Below are 16,264 nucleotides of genomic sequence, written 5' to 3'. Positions count from 1 at the left end.
GTCAAGTGGCCAAATCTCGCCACTGCACAGATTAAGTTGATCATGTTTCACTCTTGGGTTAATTTCTCCCAATCCTCGGCGGTTCTGGGCAGCCGTGGCAGCCCCTACAAGCACCATTGTGCCACGAATTTGCAAATTTTGTGGGGTGCCCAATAGGGCTCGGTGGTCGCAACTGCGCCTAGAACATGAACGCGTACGCCATTGTGAAATTCCTTGATGATGATCAGGGTAAAGGCATTTCAACAAATATGTCTGCGCATCGATCCTCTGTTCTAACCTCACTGTTGTCTTCTTGTCATTTCCCTTTATGAGGTTCTTCTCCCCCGAAAGCCGTCCGCATGTCCTATGTGCTCGGATGGCTGTTGGCCTTGCTGCTAACAATTTGTCCCTCTCTGGTGGCTGCCGCCGATGAAATTGAGCTTTGTGGTCAATTCGATCACTTCAATTCCACCACTGTCCCATATTCATGTAGGCAAACTCGTCTTCCTTCTGCACTTGTTTTCATCTCTGACTAACTCTTTGTCGCAGTTAACAACAATGCCTGGGGCGATAATGGTGAGGGCTACTCCTGTCTCATAGTCTCTGGCGATGACGCTAGTTTCAGCGTCAAGTACCAATGGACCGGCGACCCCTCGACCGTCAAAGGTTTTCCCTATGTCAAAGTTCATCCAAGTCGATTGCCAGTCCAGCTTTGGAACGTTTCCTCCCTCGACTTCTCCGCCCAATTCCGCACATATGTCAGAGGCACGGGGAATTGGTCTTCACAAGAGCAGGCAATCGCATATGACAACACTGGACTACGGGCCAATGTTGCAGTAGACATGTTCCTGTCCGACAATGCCGAAAACTCGACGGGATTGGGCCCGCCGATTGAAATCATGATCTGGCAGTGGTACACCCCGACCGTTCTTCCACTTGGCCACTCCGAGTCGACGCCTGAGCAAGACACTGTTGAAGTAGGAGGCACCAACTACAGCCTATACCATGGTTGGAACGCCCAAGGCCAACATGTCTTCTCGTGGCTGCCCCACCAGAATTTGTCCAGTGTCGATGTTGACTACTTCCCTTTACTGGAGCACATCTGGCGCAACGGTTTGCTGTCTGGCGCCTTGTACCTTGGACAACTAGAGTTTGGTACCGAAGTCATGTTTGCAGGAGAAGAGACCATCTTTGAAGCCAACAACTATACTTTGAAGATCACTCGAGAGGGTGACCCAGATGCGCCTGTCAGACAAACCACCACCTCAACCTCATCCACTATGGTCACGACCGCAACCTCAACAAGTCGTGCCACGGGCACCTTTACACCTCCGCCCATAACTACGACAGCTACCAGGGGTGCGAGCCCCGGCTCGACAGCTAATGCTGCTCCTGCCATATCATTACGGCGACATGATGGAGGCGGCTCTGGCTGGATCGGCCCTGTTGCAGCTGCAGTAGGACCATTGCTTGTCACATCGTTCTTGCTCAGTACTAGATGGTACCTATAGACAATTTGAATGGAGGAAATTCGGGAAAGACTTGTGACCCAAGCCTCAGACCCATTTTCATGATCCATTGCCTCGTGACGAAGAGCAAGACCCTGTCACGTGGCATGTCACCGAGGAAAAGTCACGTGTCATTGACTCCATTCTCTTCTACTACTGAACCTCAAATTGGTGATTCATGTAATGCTCGAGTTGTCTACGGCTATCCCGTTTTGAGTACTACTCCGGCTATTGTCCGTGAGCTTTATTAAACACCAAGTCTGGCAGACTCGCGGCCTGGAGACCACAAGACCAAGTGAAGCAGCGTGACGAGTCACATAACCCTCGTGGAGCTCGCAGGGTCCATTTTGGAGAATATAAGAAAATGCCATGGCTGCGCCACCATCAATCGAGAAGGAGGATGAATTGCTTAGCCGTCCTCTGTGGTCATCGATCTTTGTCCACGGTTGCGTTGACTTGTACCCGTACCACCCTAGAGTCCAGTATCTACCTCTGATTGCAAGCACATACCAGACCTACAGTTAACGATCGTCAATATGGCTCCGCCTGACCATCTCGCCTCGGGCACGTTATGAGCGCTTCTACGCTCGCGACCAGCCTTCTGACACCTTGACTTGCTGAGCATCTTCTATGTTTCTGGGGCCAAGCGCATCCAATGCTACCTTCCCTTATTGTTGGATCTACAACACCTGACGATCAATCAACCTCTATTCCCCAGTTACGTAGGTAGGTCTTTCATTGGGATGAGCCAACTCATTTCAACTTGGTCTTCTTCATGACGCTCTTTCCATTGCCTCCAAAATCTGGAGTTGCTAGACATCAAGACCAACACGGCCTGCGACCTGTTCTGTCGGCCGACCAGATTGTAAAATGAAGCTGTTTCACGTTGCTCCCCTTCTACTCCCTCTGGCGACTGCCATCGCCGTCACCAAGCCTGATTTTATTTCCTACGATGGCTACAAGGTGTTCCGGGTTAAGACCGAGCATCAGCTTCACCGCGTGCAACACTTGCTCTCAACTATTGAGTTCGAACAGTGGAATGACGATATCGACCGTCATATCGACATAATGCTCTCTCCAGAACAGCTACCAGCCTTTGAGTCCCTCAACCTCGATAGTCACTGCATGCATTCCGATCTAGGAGACTCCATTAGAGCCGAGTCTGCCCGCTCCTCAGTCTACAAGCGCCAGGTCGACGACATGTCTTGGTATGACAGCTACCATGATATTGAAGAACATGAGCAGTACTTATCTGATTTGCAAGCGGAATTCCCAGACAACTCCGAAATTGTCAGCAGTGGGACGAGTTACGAGGGACGGGACATCTTTGGTATTCACCTCTGGGGAAACGATGGCCCTGGAAAGCCTGCAATACTATGGCACGCGACAGTCCACGCCCGTGAATGGATCACTGCTCCGGTAAACACCACTATTGACGGTTCTCGCTCAAGATCCCTAGCCTTTGCTAATCAACCTGGATCAGGTCGTCGAATACATCACGTTGCAATTGATTCAGGGCTATAACGAAGGCGTCAACACGACAGAAGCCTTCCTTGATGCCTACGACTTTTATATTTTCCCCTTTGTAAACCCTGACGGTATTTCTCTCACCTTGCGCTCCCGCAGTGACAAACTACTGACAAGAATCCTCCAGGCTTTGTCTACTCCCGGACAACCGAACGGCTCTGGCGCAAGAATCGACAACCTCCCCCGCCACCACCCGCTAACCAAACCTGCTTCGGTCGTGATATCAATCGACAATGGGACTACGAATGGGATGCCAACCCACTTGGCGCATCCACCAATCCGTGCTCACAGACCTACAAGGGTGAAGAACCAAGTGACTCACCTGAGAGCCAGGGTCTTACGGCCCTGGTGGATGAGCTGCGAGACACTCAGGGCATTAAATTGTACATTGACTGGCACAGCTATGGCCAATACATCCTTTCGGCCTGGGGCTACAACTGTACCGTCTACGCCGAAGACCTTGGAGAGCATATCAATCTTGCATCATTGACTTCGGCAGCTATTCGAGACGTCAACAACAAGACCTTCACCTTTGGCCCATCCTGTGGTACATTATACGCCACCACTGGAAGCAGTGTCGATTATATCTACGGTACAGGCAAGGCAGACTGGGCATACACGATCGAGCTCCGAGATACGGGAGACTTTGGCTTTGTTCTGCCCCCGGATCAGATCCTTGAAAGTGCCGAAGAGCAATGGGTTGGCATGCAGCTGATTCTTAGCTTGTTGGACGAGCCTTTCTTCGAAGTGCCCTCTTAGTTAGAGATGCAGTCTAACGGGAATTTGAGTCGAGTCAAGCGCTGAGAGAATATAAAGAATACGATGTAGAGTGAAATCACGATACGTTGATACGTTGATCCCAGTAAGATAATGTCTTGATCGTTGGCGGGAAATATAAGAGCCATGAAGATTTTGGTGCCTACATCCCTGTCTCCTTATTACCCACTATGAAGCTTATGTCAGGACCTGAAATGGGCAATCTTCTCGATCATACCCATTTTCCCCCTAGTTCCATTTCAACGGGGGGGCCATGTTGGTAGATTTTCCTCCTCGTGACTCGCTCTAATCAAACTCCACGATCAGCTTTCCTTTGGTTTGGTTACTGTTCAAGAGTTCATGAGCAGCCTGGACATCCTTTGCCGTGAATTTAAAGACCTTCTCAATGGGGACGGTGAAGCTGCCGTCGATGAACTTGGGAAGGGCGTGTTCGACCAAGGTGTCGCGAAGTTTTCCCTGATAAGCCTCATCGCGACTCCTCAGGCTGCTCCCTTCGTACCTCAGACGCTTGCGCAGGAAGCGGCTAATGTCGAGGGGTTTCTGCACAACGGTCCCACCCAGGTGACCGAGGTTGACGATGTGTCCGTCACGGGCGGCAGCCTCGAGGTTCTGGTCGAAGTAGCCGGCGCCGATAAAGTCGACAATCAGATCAACGCCCTTGCCATCAGTATACTTGAGAAGCTCCTGGGCCCAGTCTCCCGTCTTGTAGTTGAAGCCCTCGGTGGCGCCCAACGTCTTGGTGAAGTCAATCTTGTCCTGGCTGCTGGCCGTTACGTAGACGGCTGAGGCGCCGTCGGCTTTGGCCAGTTGAATGCCGGCGATCGACACGCTGCTGGCGCCAGCGTGCCACAACACCGACTTGCCTGGTTTGAATTCCCCGATCAGATACAAGGCCTGCGTAGCTGTAATCCATGTCTCTGGAATTCCCGCCGCCTGGACCCAGCTGAGTTCCTTGGGCTTGTGAATCAACATGTGCGTCGACACCGCAATGTACTCGGCGTACGCACCGCCGTACGCCAGCCCAAACACCTCATCACCCACTTTGAACCCACGCTCGGGTTCTTTGCCGAACGATTCGATCGTGCCGGAGAACTCCACTCCCAAGATACTGCTGGCTTGTGGAGGTACAGGGTATAGACCTTCACGTTGCAGGAGATCCATCCGGTTGAGACCAAAGGCTTTGATCTTGACGAGGGCCTGAGACCCAGTTGCAGTGGGCTTCGGCGTCGACTCGTTGATGAAGAGCGCCGAGATGGGGCCTTTGCCTCCGTGAATGTCGACGGCACGCATGGTTGCCATGATGGTATCACGTGCTCAAGGTGATGATGTGAGATTGTGTCCTTTTGGACTGACTACTAAGCTAGAGGCAGTGATGTCAGCGCTCAGTTGTATAGAGTCTGTATGGAGTCTTTCTATACCATTCAGGGGAATCGTTGTATGTGGTAAGTATACAAGACTGTATGGTCTTTCAATAGCAATAGCCGAGAGTTAGCCGATTGATGTACAATTGATTGGTAAGACAAAGAATTTGTGCAGCAATATGAGTGATGTGGCAGTAGGGCACTTACAGGAACTTTAGAATGTGAAGGATCCTTTATCTGAGAGATACCCCAGACATTCGATTTGAAATACACACACAAGAAAATGTTGGCACAATGGACCTATCGTCGGATCGTGCTCGGCCAAGAATGGGTCTTTAAGATTTGGTTGTGATGTTATTACGGAGTACTAGGTTATGTAAGGTACTTATATTATTAAACATGGTGAGCGGGGGACCGAGGGGTTCACCCCGTGGGCTTCTTTTCCTTAGATTCCGTAGCTTTGAGGTCACCTTCGTGTATATGTTTACTCAATGTAGTCATCAAAATGACGCAATTGGAATCCACTGGTCATGATAGGATGCTCGAGCCTTTGGTCAAGCTTGGTTCAAGCTATCCTTGTTCACCATCTCAATGGAAGCTCATTACAACATGACACCCTGATAAGGTGCTTGATTGGGATTTCTTTGCCCTGTCCTGCCCTGTCCGCCTATTCGTGAATTCCCCATACTGGTGCTCATACAACACAAGACGCCTGCCTCTCATATCACCTTAATCAATGTTATACTGCTTGATCAATTCGATCAGCTTTTGGGACTCGGTTACATAATTCAGAGGTGCAGCAGAGCTGACTTGATATCGAACACTGTGAGAGGTTGGTCAGTAAGTCATTGCAAGCTAGTTGATTTGGATAAGTTCATACCGTTGTTGTTCCTGGAAATTGTCCAACTTGGCCTTGCATTTCCAATTCCATGTCTTGCACACGGCATCTGAGATGATGTCGGCCAACTTCTTGTCATCCACCTCTTTGATTTCCATTAATTCATCAGCAGTCTTGCCAATGATCTGTCGACCTGTCTCATCAAAACAGCTGACCCACAATTGTCCAGTATGGTCGCTAATGTTGACGGACATGATATATCGATACTCTGGTTTGGGATGAGTCTTGTCACATCTCTCACATCTCCACTGGCCTGGATCGATTTCGACGACCTTTTTGTTGCAGCCTTCTGACAAGCAAGCTGGGTAGCAGAATGTATCCTGCTTGATATATTGAACTGACGCCTTGAGGGAGAAGAAATCCGCATTCTCTGACATGCCTAGTTGTTCATCTTTGATCTGAGCAATCGTCTTGAAGGGATCTCGTCGTGTCCCACCCGCCGAAACAGTGCCTTGTACACCAGCATGGGTGGCAAAATTGTCAGACCGTCCATGGTCGTCGAACCAGCCCTTCAGTTTGTGTGCTTCGGGCATATCTGGGTTGGCTGAAACAGACCCTGAACTAAGCAGACTCAAACTCCGCCCACCAAAATCCGACACTTTGACTCCTTTGAATGCCACAACCGATTCTGGAGGAATATCAAATGATGCGGCAGTTTTACCCCAGACGGTCAGCCGGACAGAGTAGCCGGTGTTGTCTACCAGGGTCAGCTCTCGTTTGTCGTACGGCTTGCTCGTTGTCTTGGAGGTGATCTGAGAAGTCTCTCCGACATCCTTCAAGACCCCAATAATGTCGATGGTCGTGTCCTTCTCAACTGACTGGAGGTCGGCAATCGAAGTAAAGTTGTACCTAACTTGTGGCACTCCGTCTTGTTCTTCAGCTTTCTCGACTATGGTGTCCTTTTCGAAATGCAACTCGTAGTCATTGGGCAGGTTTGAGAATTGTTTCTTGGCAAAGGTGACTCGACAGGGCGAAGTGATATAGTAGACGCTACCTTCTTGGAATAGGTCGTAGAGTTGATCACACTGCTCATTGAAACCGGTGGCGCGAATCTCACCGCTCTCATCGAGCAGATTGACACTGAATAGTTTACCCTCGCCATTCCTATTGTGCCATGTTTTGATGTCAGATTTGCTCGTACAGCGAGCCTTGATGGTCCATTTGTTTGAGTAAGGAGAAATCGCTTCGATCGGATGGATGTTTGCGTGAGCAGCAGAGAAGGAGGATTTTGAATGCGATGGCATCGATCGGGGCTTGGACTCTTCTTGTTTGCCATAAAAGCCACTGGTGCCAATGGTTGTAGGATTGGGCTTTGATTCTTCGTCTTCAGCCTTGGCTTCAAAAGGTCTAGGTTCTCCGAGTTTTTCATGCTCGCCGAATTCTTCCAGGACTTTGATTTCAGTGACGATGAGAATGCTAGCAATGGTTAGTTTATTCGAAACAAAACTCGACCGAGACTTACCGTTTTCCCTTGTATGCATTGGCAGAGTAGCCCATGAGCTGGACCAAGACCCCTCTTCGTAACGACTTTTCCTCAACTAGATGATTTTGTTGTGCAGCTAGCATTGTTTGAATGTAATTTTTGGTATCACTGAAGATGACCCGGTGTCGCTCCTGGCCACCTGTCTGTGCAGCGATGGGTTTGATCTGGACACACTGCATGACTGGATGTGGTTCTCTTCCCGGACGGTCTTCAAAGATATCGGCGAGGGAGCCTGCGTCGATGCGGGCGAGCGCCGCGGCCACAGAGGATGTCATATTGATGATGGAGTCCTGCAAATTGAAGGCGGTGCTTGAGGTAGATCTGAATACACGAGGACTGCAGAGAAGGGGCGGGTATCCTGGCTGATGCGAGTTCAATTGTTTGTCAGTGGCGATGAGGGGCGAAGGTGCCTGCGAGTTCTCAAGTTGTCTGCGACGCGTACAGACGCGTTAATGGAATTCTTGGCATTTTGTCAGCAAATCACGTGATCGCACGTTCTTCTTCTACTCGGAGTGCGAATTCGGCAGACTTCTGCAGGTATTCCATGTCAATCTATGATGAAACAACCATACAACATAAGTGTACATATCAGGTGCTGATGTTCAAGCCATGTCTTATTTTTCCCTGCCTGCATTTCACTGCAGTAGGTTGTGGAAAGGTATCGCCGAGCATAGGTCAATCTCGCCGAATGGGACTGACACCATGTGTGTACGAGTAGTATGCAGAACAAGCAAGCCTAACACTGTTGTGGCAGTGCGTCCGCAATATCGTCTGTAAATGTGGTTTGGCGTCCGATCCACTGTAGGAATGTGTTGCATCCCCGCCGATGTCCGGTCACTCACCCGGGTCATTATCTGGGGAAGTGTTGTTCGGGAGTTGGTGAGTAGATGTGAATGGTCTCTCCACTCGATCCACGAAAATGCCACGCACCTAAAGCGGACCAAGACCACAACGTCTTAATCACCGTGGCGATCTGTTTTCCCCATCCAATTGATCCATGGAGATGTTCTTCTGCACTTGGAGTTGATGCAAGAGGAGCCAAATCTGGTTTGTCGAGCTAATTCCGGCGGATTCCCTGATTGGGCTGCAATGCTCCATCTCAGAGACAAACCTCGGACTTCTCAGAACTTGATAGCTAAGCATTTGGTGGATGCGCAAAAGATTTTAGGATATCAACTAGATCGGACTCTTTCGGCCAGATCAATTTGATTCAAATAGACAACCGAGGCTCATCTAATTTCCTAAATAAAATATCACTTCATACATTGCTCGACACCATCCATCTGAACCCAGTCTAGACCTTGAAGGCAACCCCGCAATGGCAGCAAAAACAATGCAAGCAGTGGTCTTTAAAGACAAGTTGAAAGTTGAAATTGAACAGCGACCTATTCCTCAAATTCAAGACCCGACCGATGTAATTGTAAAAGTGCGGTATACCGCGTTATGCGGAAGGTATGCAATACGAGGCGATGTTCAACTACAACAGCTACTAATTCCACAAGCGAACTTCATGTCTTTCGGGGTCATCAACCGTCGCCAACAGGATTTATCATGGGTCATGAATTCACAGGCGAGATCTCAGAGGTCGGTCCGGGGGTAAAAACTCTTGCAGTTGGCGATCAAATCGTCGCACCCTTCACCCTCAGTTGTGGCGAGTGTTTCTTTTGCAAGCGTGGCTTCTCCTCGCGATGCTCTTTGTGCAAACTCTTTGGAACCACCGCGCTGGATGGTGGCCAGGCCGAATATGTTCGCATCCCTCTTGCCGACTCAACGATCGTCAAGGCTCCCCCTCAGATCGATGAGAAGAAGCTCGTCCTCATGGCAGATATTTTCCCCACTGGGTATTTTGCAGCCTCGAATGCTTTCAAGGCGTTGAATAAAGAAGAAATCAGCGATAGCGTGGTTTGCCTCTTCGGGCTCGGCCCAGTGGGTATATGTGCTTTGGTCAGCGCCCTGACCTACAAACCCAAGAAAATCATTGCCATCGACAGCGTCAAGGAAAGACTAGAACTGGCTGAGAGTCTCGGCGCCGAACCCTGGAATTTCCAAACTCAAAAAGAGGGTCTGCAAAACAGAGTCAAGGAATTGACAGATGGGAGGGGCGCCGATGTTGTTATCGAAGTGGTTGGGCACAGTTCAGCTCTCGAGCTTGGCTTTGAGCTGTTGCGCCCATGGGGAACGATCTCAAGTGTTGGTGTCCACAACGGCTCTATCCCATGGAGCGGGAACCAGGCGTATGGGAAGAACTTGAGGATTCAGATGGGGAGATGCCCTGTCAGAAGTACGTTGAAGCGGGCCTCACATATCCTGGCTTGCATGAGTTACTGACACATGCAGGTATTTTCGAGGACGCACTAGCACTTTTGGCCGAGAAACAGGACAGCTTGGAGTGAGTGCTGAAATCTATTTTTAACGGACATCCACTAACCTTGAGATCGTAGCTTTATGGTCGGCGACATCAGACCACTTTCGCAAGCCGTGCAAGCGTAGGTCTTGGACACAATGAGACAATGAAGTATGCTGACAGATGCTAGCTATGACGATTTCAATCAAATGAAGACACAAAAGGTGATTTTTGACGCCGCCAGCTGATTCGGATAGATCTGGGAATGTCACTGGATGGTGGCTAGTTAATGGGACATTAATGGCCAGAATGTTCAAATTGAGGCTTTCCTTGACCATATCTTAAATACCTATAGTACGAACTTGGTCCTGTCCCATGGATGCGTACATTATATCGAGGGAAAACCCAACGACCTGTACATAACTTGAAACACTTGAAACAACCGAGCTGGAGGCCATGGAATACAGGAGGAGAATTGATGATATGCTCCGCGTTAGTTGATTCAGGCAAGCAAAGAGGTCACATGTGCAGTATAGGCTTCAGCTCGCCAGCTCCTCTTTGATTGGTCAATCGTGACATGTCACGGTGGGGCTTCGATATATTCGAGAGGTACCCAGGCACGTCAGGTACAACATCATCTCAGCAATTTCAACAAACAACACCTTTCAGCAAGTCATTGCGGCTATTTCCGACAGCACCAGACAGTATATTACCTTATACCTGAACATCTTTCATCTTCTACGCCCCGGACGTGGCTCACGCAAGTACCACATCGTAGCAAGTGATCAAGCCACAACTCCAACATGGCTGATCCTGCCATTGCAACTCGAGCACCCGAGTCGGACCTGACAGAACCTTCTGCCATCTCCAACACAGATAGCACAGCACAAGTCGGGCCCAGTATGGGTGAACACTGCACCAGTGATCGGCCTCCTCCGGACCCATCACGCCGCCCGTCTGGACAACTGACCAAATTTGATGACACTGACGTCTATATCTCCAAACCTGCTGATTATCCCAACACGCCAGCAAAACTCCTTCTGCTCCTCTCCTCCGGAACCGGAGTTCACAGCGTCAACAACCAGATCCAAGCCGACATTTTCGCGCAAGCAGGCTTCGTAGTCATCATGCCTGATCAATTCGGGGGGGATCCCGCACCAAATTCTCGAACTGTGCCTGATGACACTTCCGAGCAACAGGACATTGGAATCTTGGAACGTGTCAAACTCACTGTCGCAGACACGGCAAAGAGTTTCTTAATGGATATGTGGCTGGCCAGACAAACTCCTGAAAAAGTGTTGCCGATTTTACTCAAGGTCATTGACACTGCCAAAGACGAGTATGCGGACGCCGTGGAGCACGGTGGTGGCATTTATTCGGTGGGATATTGCTTTGGTGGTAAATATACCATTCTCCTAGCTGGCGAGAGAGCTAGCTCCGACCTATCGGGTCAGTCGGCCGCCGGGAAAGATGAAGAGCAAGGTGTAGTCAAAAAGGGACCGCTGATCAAAGCCGGAGTTGCTGCTCATGCAACATTGGTCACGAGGGAAGACCTCAAAGACGTCAAGGTGCCGTTGAGTTTAGTTGTGGTTGGTGAGTTGTGCGCCAAGTTGAGACTGCGAGACATACCATTTTTGGGCAGACTATATCACTATTCTCTTGGAGACACGCTAACGACTGACTGCTATGAACAGAAAATGATCCCTTGTTTCCAGATGACGTTCTCGAGGAGGGAAGGAAACAGTTTGCCACGACGAATCTGGAACATCAGATCAAGACTTACCCAGGCGTTCCTCATGGTAAGGGCATTGCTTCCCCAAACAAAAGTCCTATTCTCGAGATTCATGGCTACGAACGCCCGCTTTGGTGAATGACATTGCTGATCCGATACTCTATCACAGGTTTTGCAGTTTACGGAGACTATGATTCCCCCTCCATCCAGAAATCTCAAGCAGAAGCATTCCAGCAGATTCTCGGCTGGCTAGAGTCTCACTGAGTTGCAGCTGGATGGACGTGACCAGACCTTTGTAAGACAAAAGATTGACGAGGAGACCACTGAACGCTGAATGACAAGTTGCGTCTTACCCGAGTTGAAAAGCTGAGGTGCATTTCATTGGTTGATATATGTCGAGGTGCGTCAAACCGGTGAAAGTGGCAGCATGAAGCGACCTAAAACGAGTTTCTGTACCCAAGCAAAATGTAGCACGATACCCATGTGAAAAATCACAACGGACTGAAATGAAAATGCGCTGTAACATGACGGATTCACAGAATACAGGCACAGTTGTCGAGGATTGACCAGGGCGGCAGTATACAGATCATGAGAGTTCCCTAGCGGCCGATCTTCGAATTTTGAATGAATCAATTGAAAACGGCGCCTGCTTGATAGACTCGACGTTTTTCGACTGATGACGAGATTTATCAGCCCATCAGTAACTGCAATTGTCTGTCTCTATAGTATGAGAAATAAGAACTTCGGTGGATGTTGGGTATAGAGAAGTCATAGATTCAGCTTCCCCCCTCGCCTTGAACCCAGAGGAAAAACTATTGACACTGCTCTAGGTATGACCCGGCCGCGATGCATTTGTCTCCTCATTTCTGCATCATCAGTTGTACAAACTCGTTGTCTAATACCCTTGTTAGTTCGAATTGCATGACACGAAGTACTCGTTCACAGAAATCGTTGTAACATGAACAACCTAGGATCAGAGGAAATACTCACAGTCGATTCGGCCATCGCCATCCTGGTCGGCCTCTCTGATCATCTCGTCCACTTCATCGTCCGTGAGCTTCTCACCAATTGAAGTCATGACGTGGCGCAACTCGGCGGCAGAGATAAATCCGTTGTTGTCACGATCAAAGACTTTGAACGCTTCTCGGATCTCTTCTTCGGAATCCGTGTCCTTCATCTTGCGGGCCATCATTGTGAGAAACTCTGCCCAACTATTAGCTAACCTTCGTTAACCGTGCATGACAATCCTCATACCCGGGAAGTCAATTGTGCCGTTGTTGTCTGCGTCTACCTCATTTATCATGTCTTGTAGCTCGGACTCGGAGGGATTCTGGCCCAGAGATCTCATGACGGTTCCCAGCTCTTTAGTTGTGATCTGGCCTGGAAGGTGCGAATCAGTGGCTGCGATCGTGCGTGAGGGTACCGGAGAAAGGGTAGATGCTCTCCGAAGATTGGATACATACCATCACCATCTTTGTCCTGAACACGGTCAGCGGGGTAGACAGGTATTTGTCGTCGGTGAGACTTACGAAGAGGGAAAACGCCTCCTTGAACTCAGAGACTTGTTCTTCGGTGAGGGAGTCAGCCTGAGCGAGACCAGTCAGTATGAACGATTCTGCCACGGGTTCATCCCAATTGCAAGCGCGTAACAGTCTCACGAGGGGTGTTTCCTAGAAAGCGAAAATAGTGTAGCATACCATGTTGAGAAGTGTGCACGATGTTGAAGAATCTCCTGTCAGGTGAAAGTTGAAGCGTATACGTGTGTATTTCTGCGCGCTCAAGGACTCGGGGTGGGAGGGATTAGGAAGGGTATGGTTGTTGTCTGGAGTATGGGGAGGTTGAGGGAGCTGAAGACAGCGTTCAAAAGTGGTCGAGATCTAAGGTTCCAGAATCAAAGGCAGATCAAGTGGCCAGTCTAACCTGACCCTCTACCATGGATTGGTGGGTGACGTTAGTGGGCAAACACTGGAAATGCTGGTGATGGTGGGGGATCATTCACACAGTAAGTAGTGGGTGCGTAGCCCCTCGGCCTTCTGAAACAAAACCATGGGCATACTGCCAGGGGTTGAAAGGGGGGTCCTTCAGCTTGCCAGGAGCCCAATGCACCCCCGAGCTACTTGTTATTACTGGACGGGGCACCCTCCTCAGATCCGCCAGTGCTTACTTACTGAACGGTTGGTCCTAACTAATAAGCCTTACAAGGGGCCGAAGGGGCCGCAAAGGTTGGAGCCACAACGCAGCTGGTGACAAGCCACGCAAGCAACAAACATTGGAGCCTAGAAGTACACGCCAGGGAGCAGGTGCCCGCAGGGCAAGGCACAGCAAGGCAGGTGCCATCACCAGCCACCGGCACCGGATAAACCTACACTTCCGGAGGCCAGCGTTGGATCATCCCTCCACCTCCTGTATACAAGACTGATCTTAGGACTGTCATAGTCGCCAACTACATCTTGTGTGTGATTGTAGCCACTGGACGCCTGTGTATTGGTCAAAAGCCCTGAGTTCTTCTTGGGCTCCCTCTCCCTTGACCAAATTCCTGCTTCCTTGGTTCTAATGCAGCATGACAACCGCTTTCCTCTGGCTCTCTCAAGCAGGCTTCACATGTAGATGAGACTACAAAGCCTCAAGATCTCATCATGTGGCGAGATCGAACAAATCTGTCAGGATTCTCCTTCGCACTCCATCGCTATCTACTGACCGTGCTCTAGCTACATCTCCTACCGCCAGTCCTATGCACACCGTCCCGCGAAGAAATCCCGCTACGCCGCAGCATCCAATGGCTTCGCCGATCAGTCCTCTGAGGAGACCAGGGGGCTTATGTCTGCTGGGGCCTACGACAATGACGGAGATGCCGTCATAGAAATGGACTTACTACCTCCCCGCTGGGTCGATGTTCAGGATGAAGTGGGCGACGTTCTCAAAGACATCACACTCAAAGCCGCCAGACTCGATAAACTTCACGCCAAACACGTCCTTCCAGGCTTCGACGATGACTCGGTCAAGCAACAGGAAGAACGAGAGATTGAGCAAATCACACAGGAAATCACGAGAGGATTCCAGGAATGTCAGAGAGCAATCAAGCGCATCGAAACCATGGTCAAGGATGCTCGACAATCGGGGAATCTGCAACAGGGGGATGAGACCATGGCCAAGAACATCCAAGTCGCACTTGCCACGAGGGTGCAGGAGGTAAGCGCCACATTCAGAAAGAAGCAGAGCACATACTTGAATAAACTACGAGCTTTGGGGGGATTTGAGTCGCCAGTCGGTCGCTCGTCTACTCCAATCCCGCAAAACCCATACTCCGATCCGGCTTTGATGGAATCAGATGCCGACAAACGATTCAGCCAGTCGACTTTACAACAAACAGCACAAAAGCGTCTACATCGCAACGACGCGGCCATCGCACAGCGCGAGCAGGAAATTAATGACATTGCCAAAGGCATCATTGAATTGGCCGACATATTCCGCGATCTCCAAGGCATGGTCATAGACCAAGGGACAATGCTTGATCGAATAGACTACAACGTTGAAAGGATGGCAATTGATGTCAAAGGCGCCGAGAAGGAACTCATCGTCGCCACAAATTACCAGAAGCGAAACACAAAGAGGAAGATACTGCTGTTATTATTACTGCTTGTCATTGGCATGTTTGTCTTACTTTTGATCAAACCCAAGGGCAAATCACAACCGCCTCCACCACCTCCAACAACACCTGATCCCGCGCCGCCTTGAACGAAATTAGGTTGGCCTTCAGCTTCTTTCCAAGCGCCATTCTTGATATGCCGAAGCAGATTTCTTCGCATCAAGCCCGGCCACCGACCAGCCCTTCGACCCAAAGCTGTGCGCTACACGCGTCTTTTCTGGCGAGCTGTCGCCAAAGAGAACAACCTCTTCGCCCGGATGGCGTGTGTTTACGAGCAAAGCCTTGTTTTCGCTTGTACACCTTCGAATCTGAGGATGGCGGTCAATCAGACCACGTCGAAAGCAATCCCAAAGGGAGGAGAGTTGGTCATGAACTCCTCTTAACTGCAGGAGATTCTTGAGCTTATGGCAAGCTTTCTCCCATCAAACCCATATGCCATCTCATTGCGAAGCCCAAGTGTGGCATACTAGCATACGCAACAATGGACGATGGACATTAAAAAATGGATTGCCGTAGCCGGCGAACTCTTTGTATTCCAGGTGAAAGAGGTACACCCTCCTTGGTGTACTGGTCGAACAAGGTCAAGATTCAGGCCTTCTTGACATTAAAGGTCTAGGTCTGCTCGATTGATTAGGATAGGTCAAGTTATGGATCAGAACAGCGGCTACTGGCCCTCGCCAGCGTCAATCATCTTGAATTCTCGATGTCTGGGAATTGAACGTCTGGCGTATCATTGGAGAAAATCTCTCTAGGTATCCATCCCATTTCAGTCGCTGCTCACCATGCATGCGCATAGGTCGTAAAACACCGCTGTCATGATTAATGTTATAATATTACTCTCAATGTATGGCGAAGGTTTTCTTCTCTTCATCTAGAAATGAATTTGACTTGTAGTCAGTCCTGTCTTCTCGTAGATGTTAGCTCAAGGTTGATTTAGTTTCGGGGCGGTGATAGATAGTCGCAGAAGTTATATTTTAATTTTGAAATTTTTAGTCTCTCGAGGCCACGG

The 16,264-nt window shown here is 49.7% G+C and overlaps 8 protein-coding genes across 11 annotated transcripts; 5 read left to right on the top strand and 3 right to left on the bottom strand.

Moving 5' to 3' along the window:
• Positions 1-102: 102 nt before the first annotated feature.
• PV10_07847 (uncharacterized protein) lies at positions 103-1,490 on the top strand (the record flags this gene model as incomplete). Its single annotated transcript, XM_016372801.1, has 2 exons — positions 103-468; positions 529-1,490. Exons 1-2 carry the CDS (start codon positions 339-341, stop codon positions 1,488-1,490), a joined length of 1,092 nt encoding a protein of 363 aa, XP_016222133.1. The 5' UTR covers positions 103-338.
• Positions 1,491-2,357: 867 nt separating this feature from the next.
• Positions 2,358-3,773, top strand: PV10_07846 (uncharacterized protein; the record flags this gene model as incomplete). Its single annotated transcript, XM_016372800.1, has 3 exons — positions 2,358-2,906; positions 2,971-3,085; positions 3,142-3,773. The coding sequence occupies 3 exons, from the start codon at positions 2,358-2,360 to the stop codon at positions 3,771-3,773; spliced, it is 1,296 nt and encodes a 431-aa protein (XP_016222132.1).
• A 106-nt stretch (positions 3,774-3,879) lies between these two features.
• Positions 3,880-5,478, bottom strand: PV10_07845. Of its 2 annotated transcripts, XM_016372798.1 has the most exons (3): positions 5,360-5,478; positions 5,210-5,256; positions 3,880-5,151 (listed from the first exon to the last, which is right to left on the bottom strand). In XM_016372798.1, the coding sequence occupies exon 3, from the start codon at positions 5,088-5,090 to the stop codon at positions 4,077-4,079; it is 1,014 nt and encodes a 337-aa protein (XP_016222130.1). In that variant the 5' UTR covers positions 5,091-5,151; positions 5,210-5,256; positions 5,360-5,478; the 3' UTR covers positions 3,880-4,076. The 2 variants fall into 2 exon arrangements, with proteins under 2 accessions (XP_016222130.1, XP_016222131.1); XM_016372799.1 differs by lacking the exon at positions 5,360-5,478 and having other exon boundaries at positions 5,210-5,337.
• Positions 5,479-5,550: 72 nt separating this feature from the next.
• On the bottom strand, positions 5,551-7,932 carry PV10_07844. Of its 3 annotated transcripts, XM_016372795.1 has the most exons (3): positions 7,513-7,932; positions 6,033-7,466; positions 5,551-5,975 (listed from the first exon to the last, which is right to left on the bottom strand). In XM_016372795.1, exons 1-3 carry the CDS (start codon positions 7,806-7,808, stop codon positions 5,882-5,884), a joined length of 1,824 nt encoding a protein of 607 aa, XP_016222127.1. In that variant the 5' UTR covers positions 7,809-7,932; the 3' UTR covers positions 5,551-5,881. The 3 variants fall into 3 exon arrangements, with proteins under 3 accessions (XP_016222127.1, XP_016222129.1, XP_016222128.1); XM_016372797.1 differs by having other exon boundaries at positions 6,033-7,932; XM_016372796.1 differs by having other exon boundaries at positions 5,551-7,466.
• Positions 7,933-8,766: 834 nt separating this feature from the next.
• PV10_07843 (uncharacterized protein) lies at positions 8,767-10,423 on the top strand. The gene is made up of 5 exons (XM_016372794.1): positions 8,767-8,985; positions 9,036-9,814; positions 9,871-9,922; positions 9,975-10,019; positions 10,068-10,423. The coding sequence occupies exons 1-5, from the start codon at positions 8,852-8,854 to the stop codon at positions 10,123-10,125; spliced, it is 1,068 nt and encodes a 355-aa protein (XP_016222126.1). The 5' UTR covers positions 8,767-8,851; the 3' UTR covers positions 10,126-10,423.
• Positions 10,424-10,520: 97 nt separating this feature from the next.
• Positions 10,521-12,288, top strand: PV10_07842 (uncharacterized protein). The gene is made up of 3 exons (XM_016372793.1): positions 10,521-11,470; positions 11,572-11,676; positions 11,779-12,288. Exons 1-3 carry the CDS (start codon positions 10,681-10,683, stop codon positions 11,871-11,873), a joined length of 990 nt encoding a protein of 329 aa, XP_016222125.1. The 5' UTR covers positions 10,521-10,680; the 3' UTR covers positions 11,874-12,288.
• On the bottom strand, positions 12,220-13,602 carry PV10_07841 (calmodulin). Its single transcript, XM_016372792.1, has 6 exons — positions 13,307-13,602; positions 13,139-13,195; positions 13,073-13,088; positions 12,864-12,989; positions 12,600-12,812; positions 12,220-12,504 (listed from the first exon to the last, which is right to left on the bottom strand). Exons 1-6 carry the CDS (start codon positions 13,307-13,309, stop codon positions 12,470-12,472), a joined length of 450 nt encoding a protein of 149 aa, XP_016222124.1. The 5' UTR covers positions 13,310-13,602; the 3' UTR covers positions 12,220-12,469.
• A 449-nt stretch (positions 13,603-14,051) lies between these two features.
• PV10_07840 (uncharacterized protein) lies at positions 14,052-16,110 on the top strand. The gene is made up of 2 exons (XM_016372791.1): positions 14,052-14,268; positions 14,318-16,110. The coding sequence occupies exons 1-2, from the start codon at positions 14,246-14,248 to the stop codon at positions 15,342-15,344; spliced, it is 1,050 nt and encodes a 349-aa protein (XP_016222123.1). The 5' UTR covers positions 14,052-14,245; the 3' UTR covers positions 15,345-16,110.
• Positions 16,111-16,264: the final 154 nt, after the last annotated feature.

The sequence above is a fragment of the Exophiala mesophila genome (genome assembly GCF_000836275.1).
Source record: "Exophiala mesophila strain CBS 40295 unplaced genomic scaffold supercont1.5, whole genome shotgun sequence".
Lineage (NCBI taxonomy): Eukaryota > Fungi > Ascomycota > Eurotiomycetes > Chaetothyriales > Herpotrichiellaceae > Exophiala > Exophiala mesophila.
Note: the sequence above shows the minus strand (reverse complement) of the source record. Positions and strands in the feature narration are given on the sequence as shown.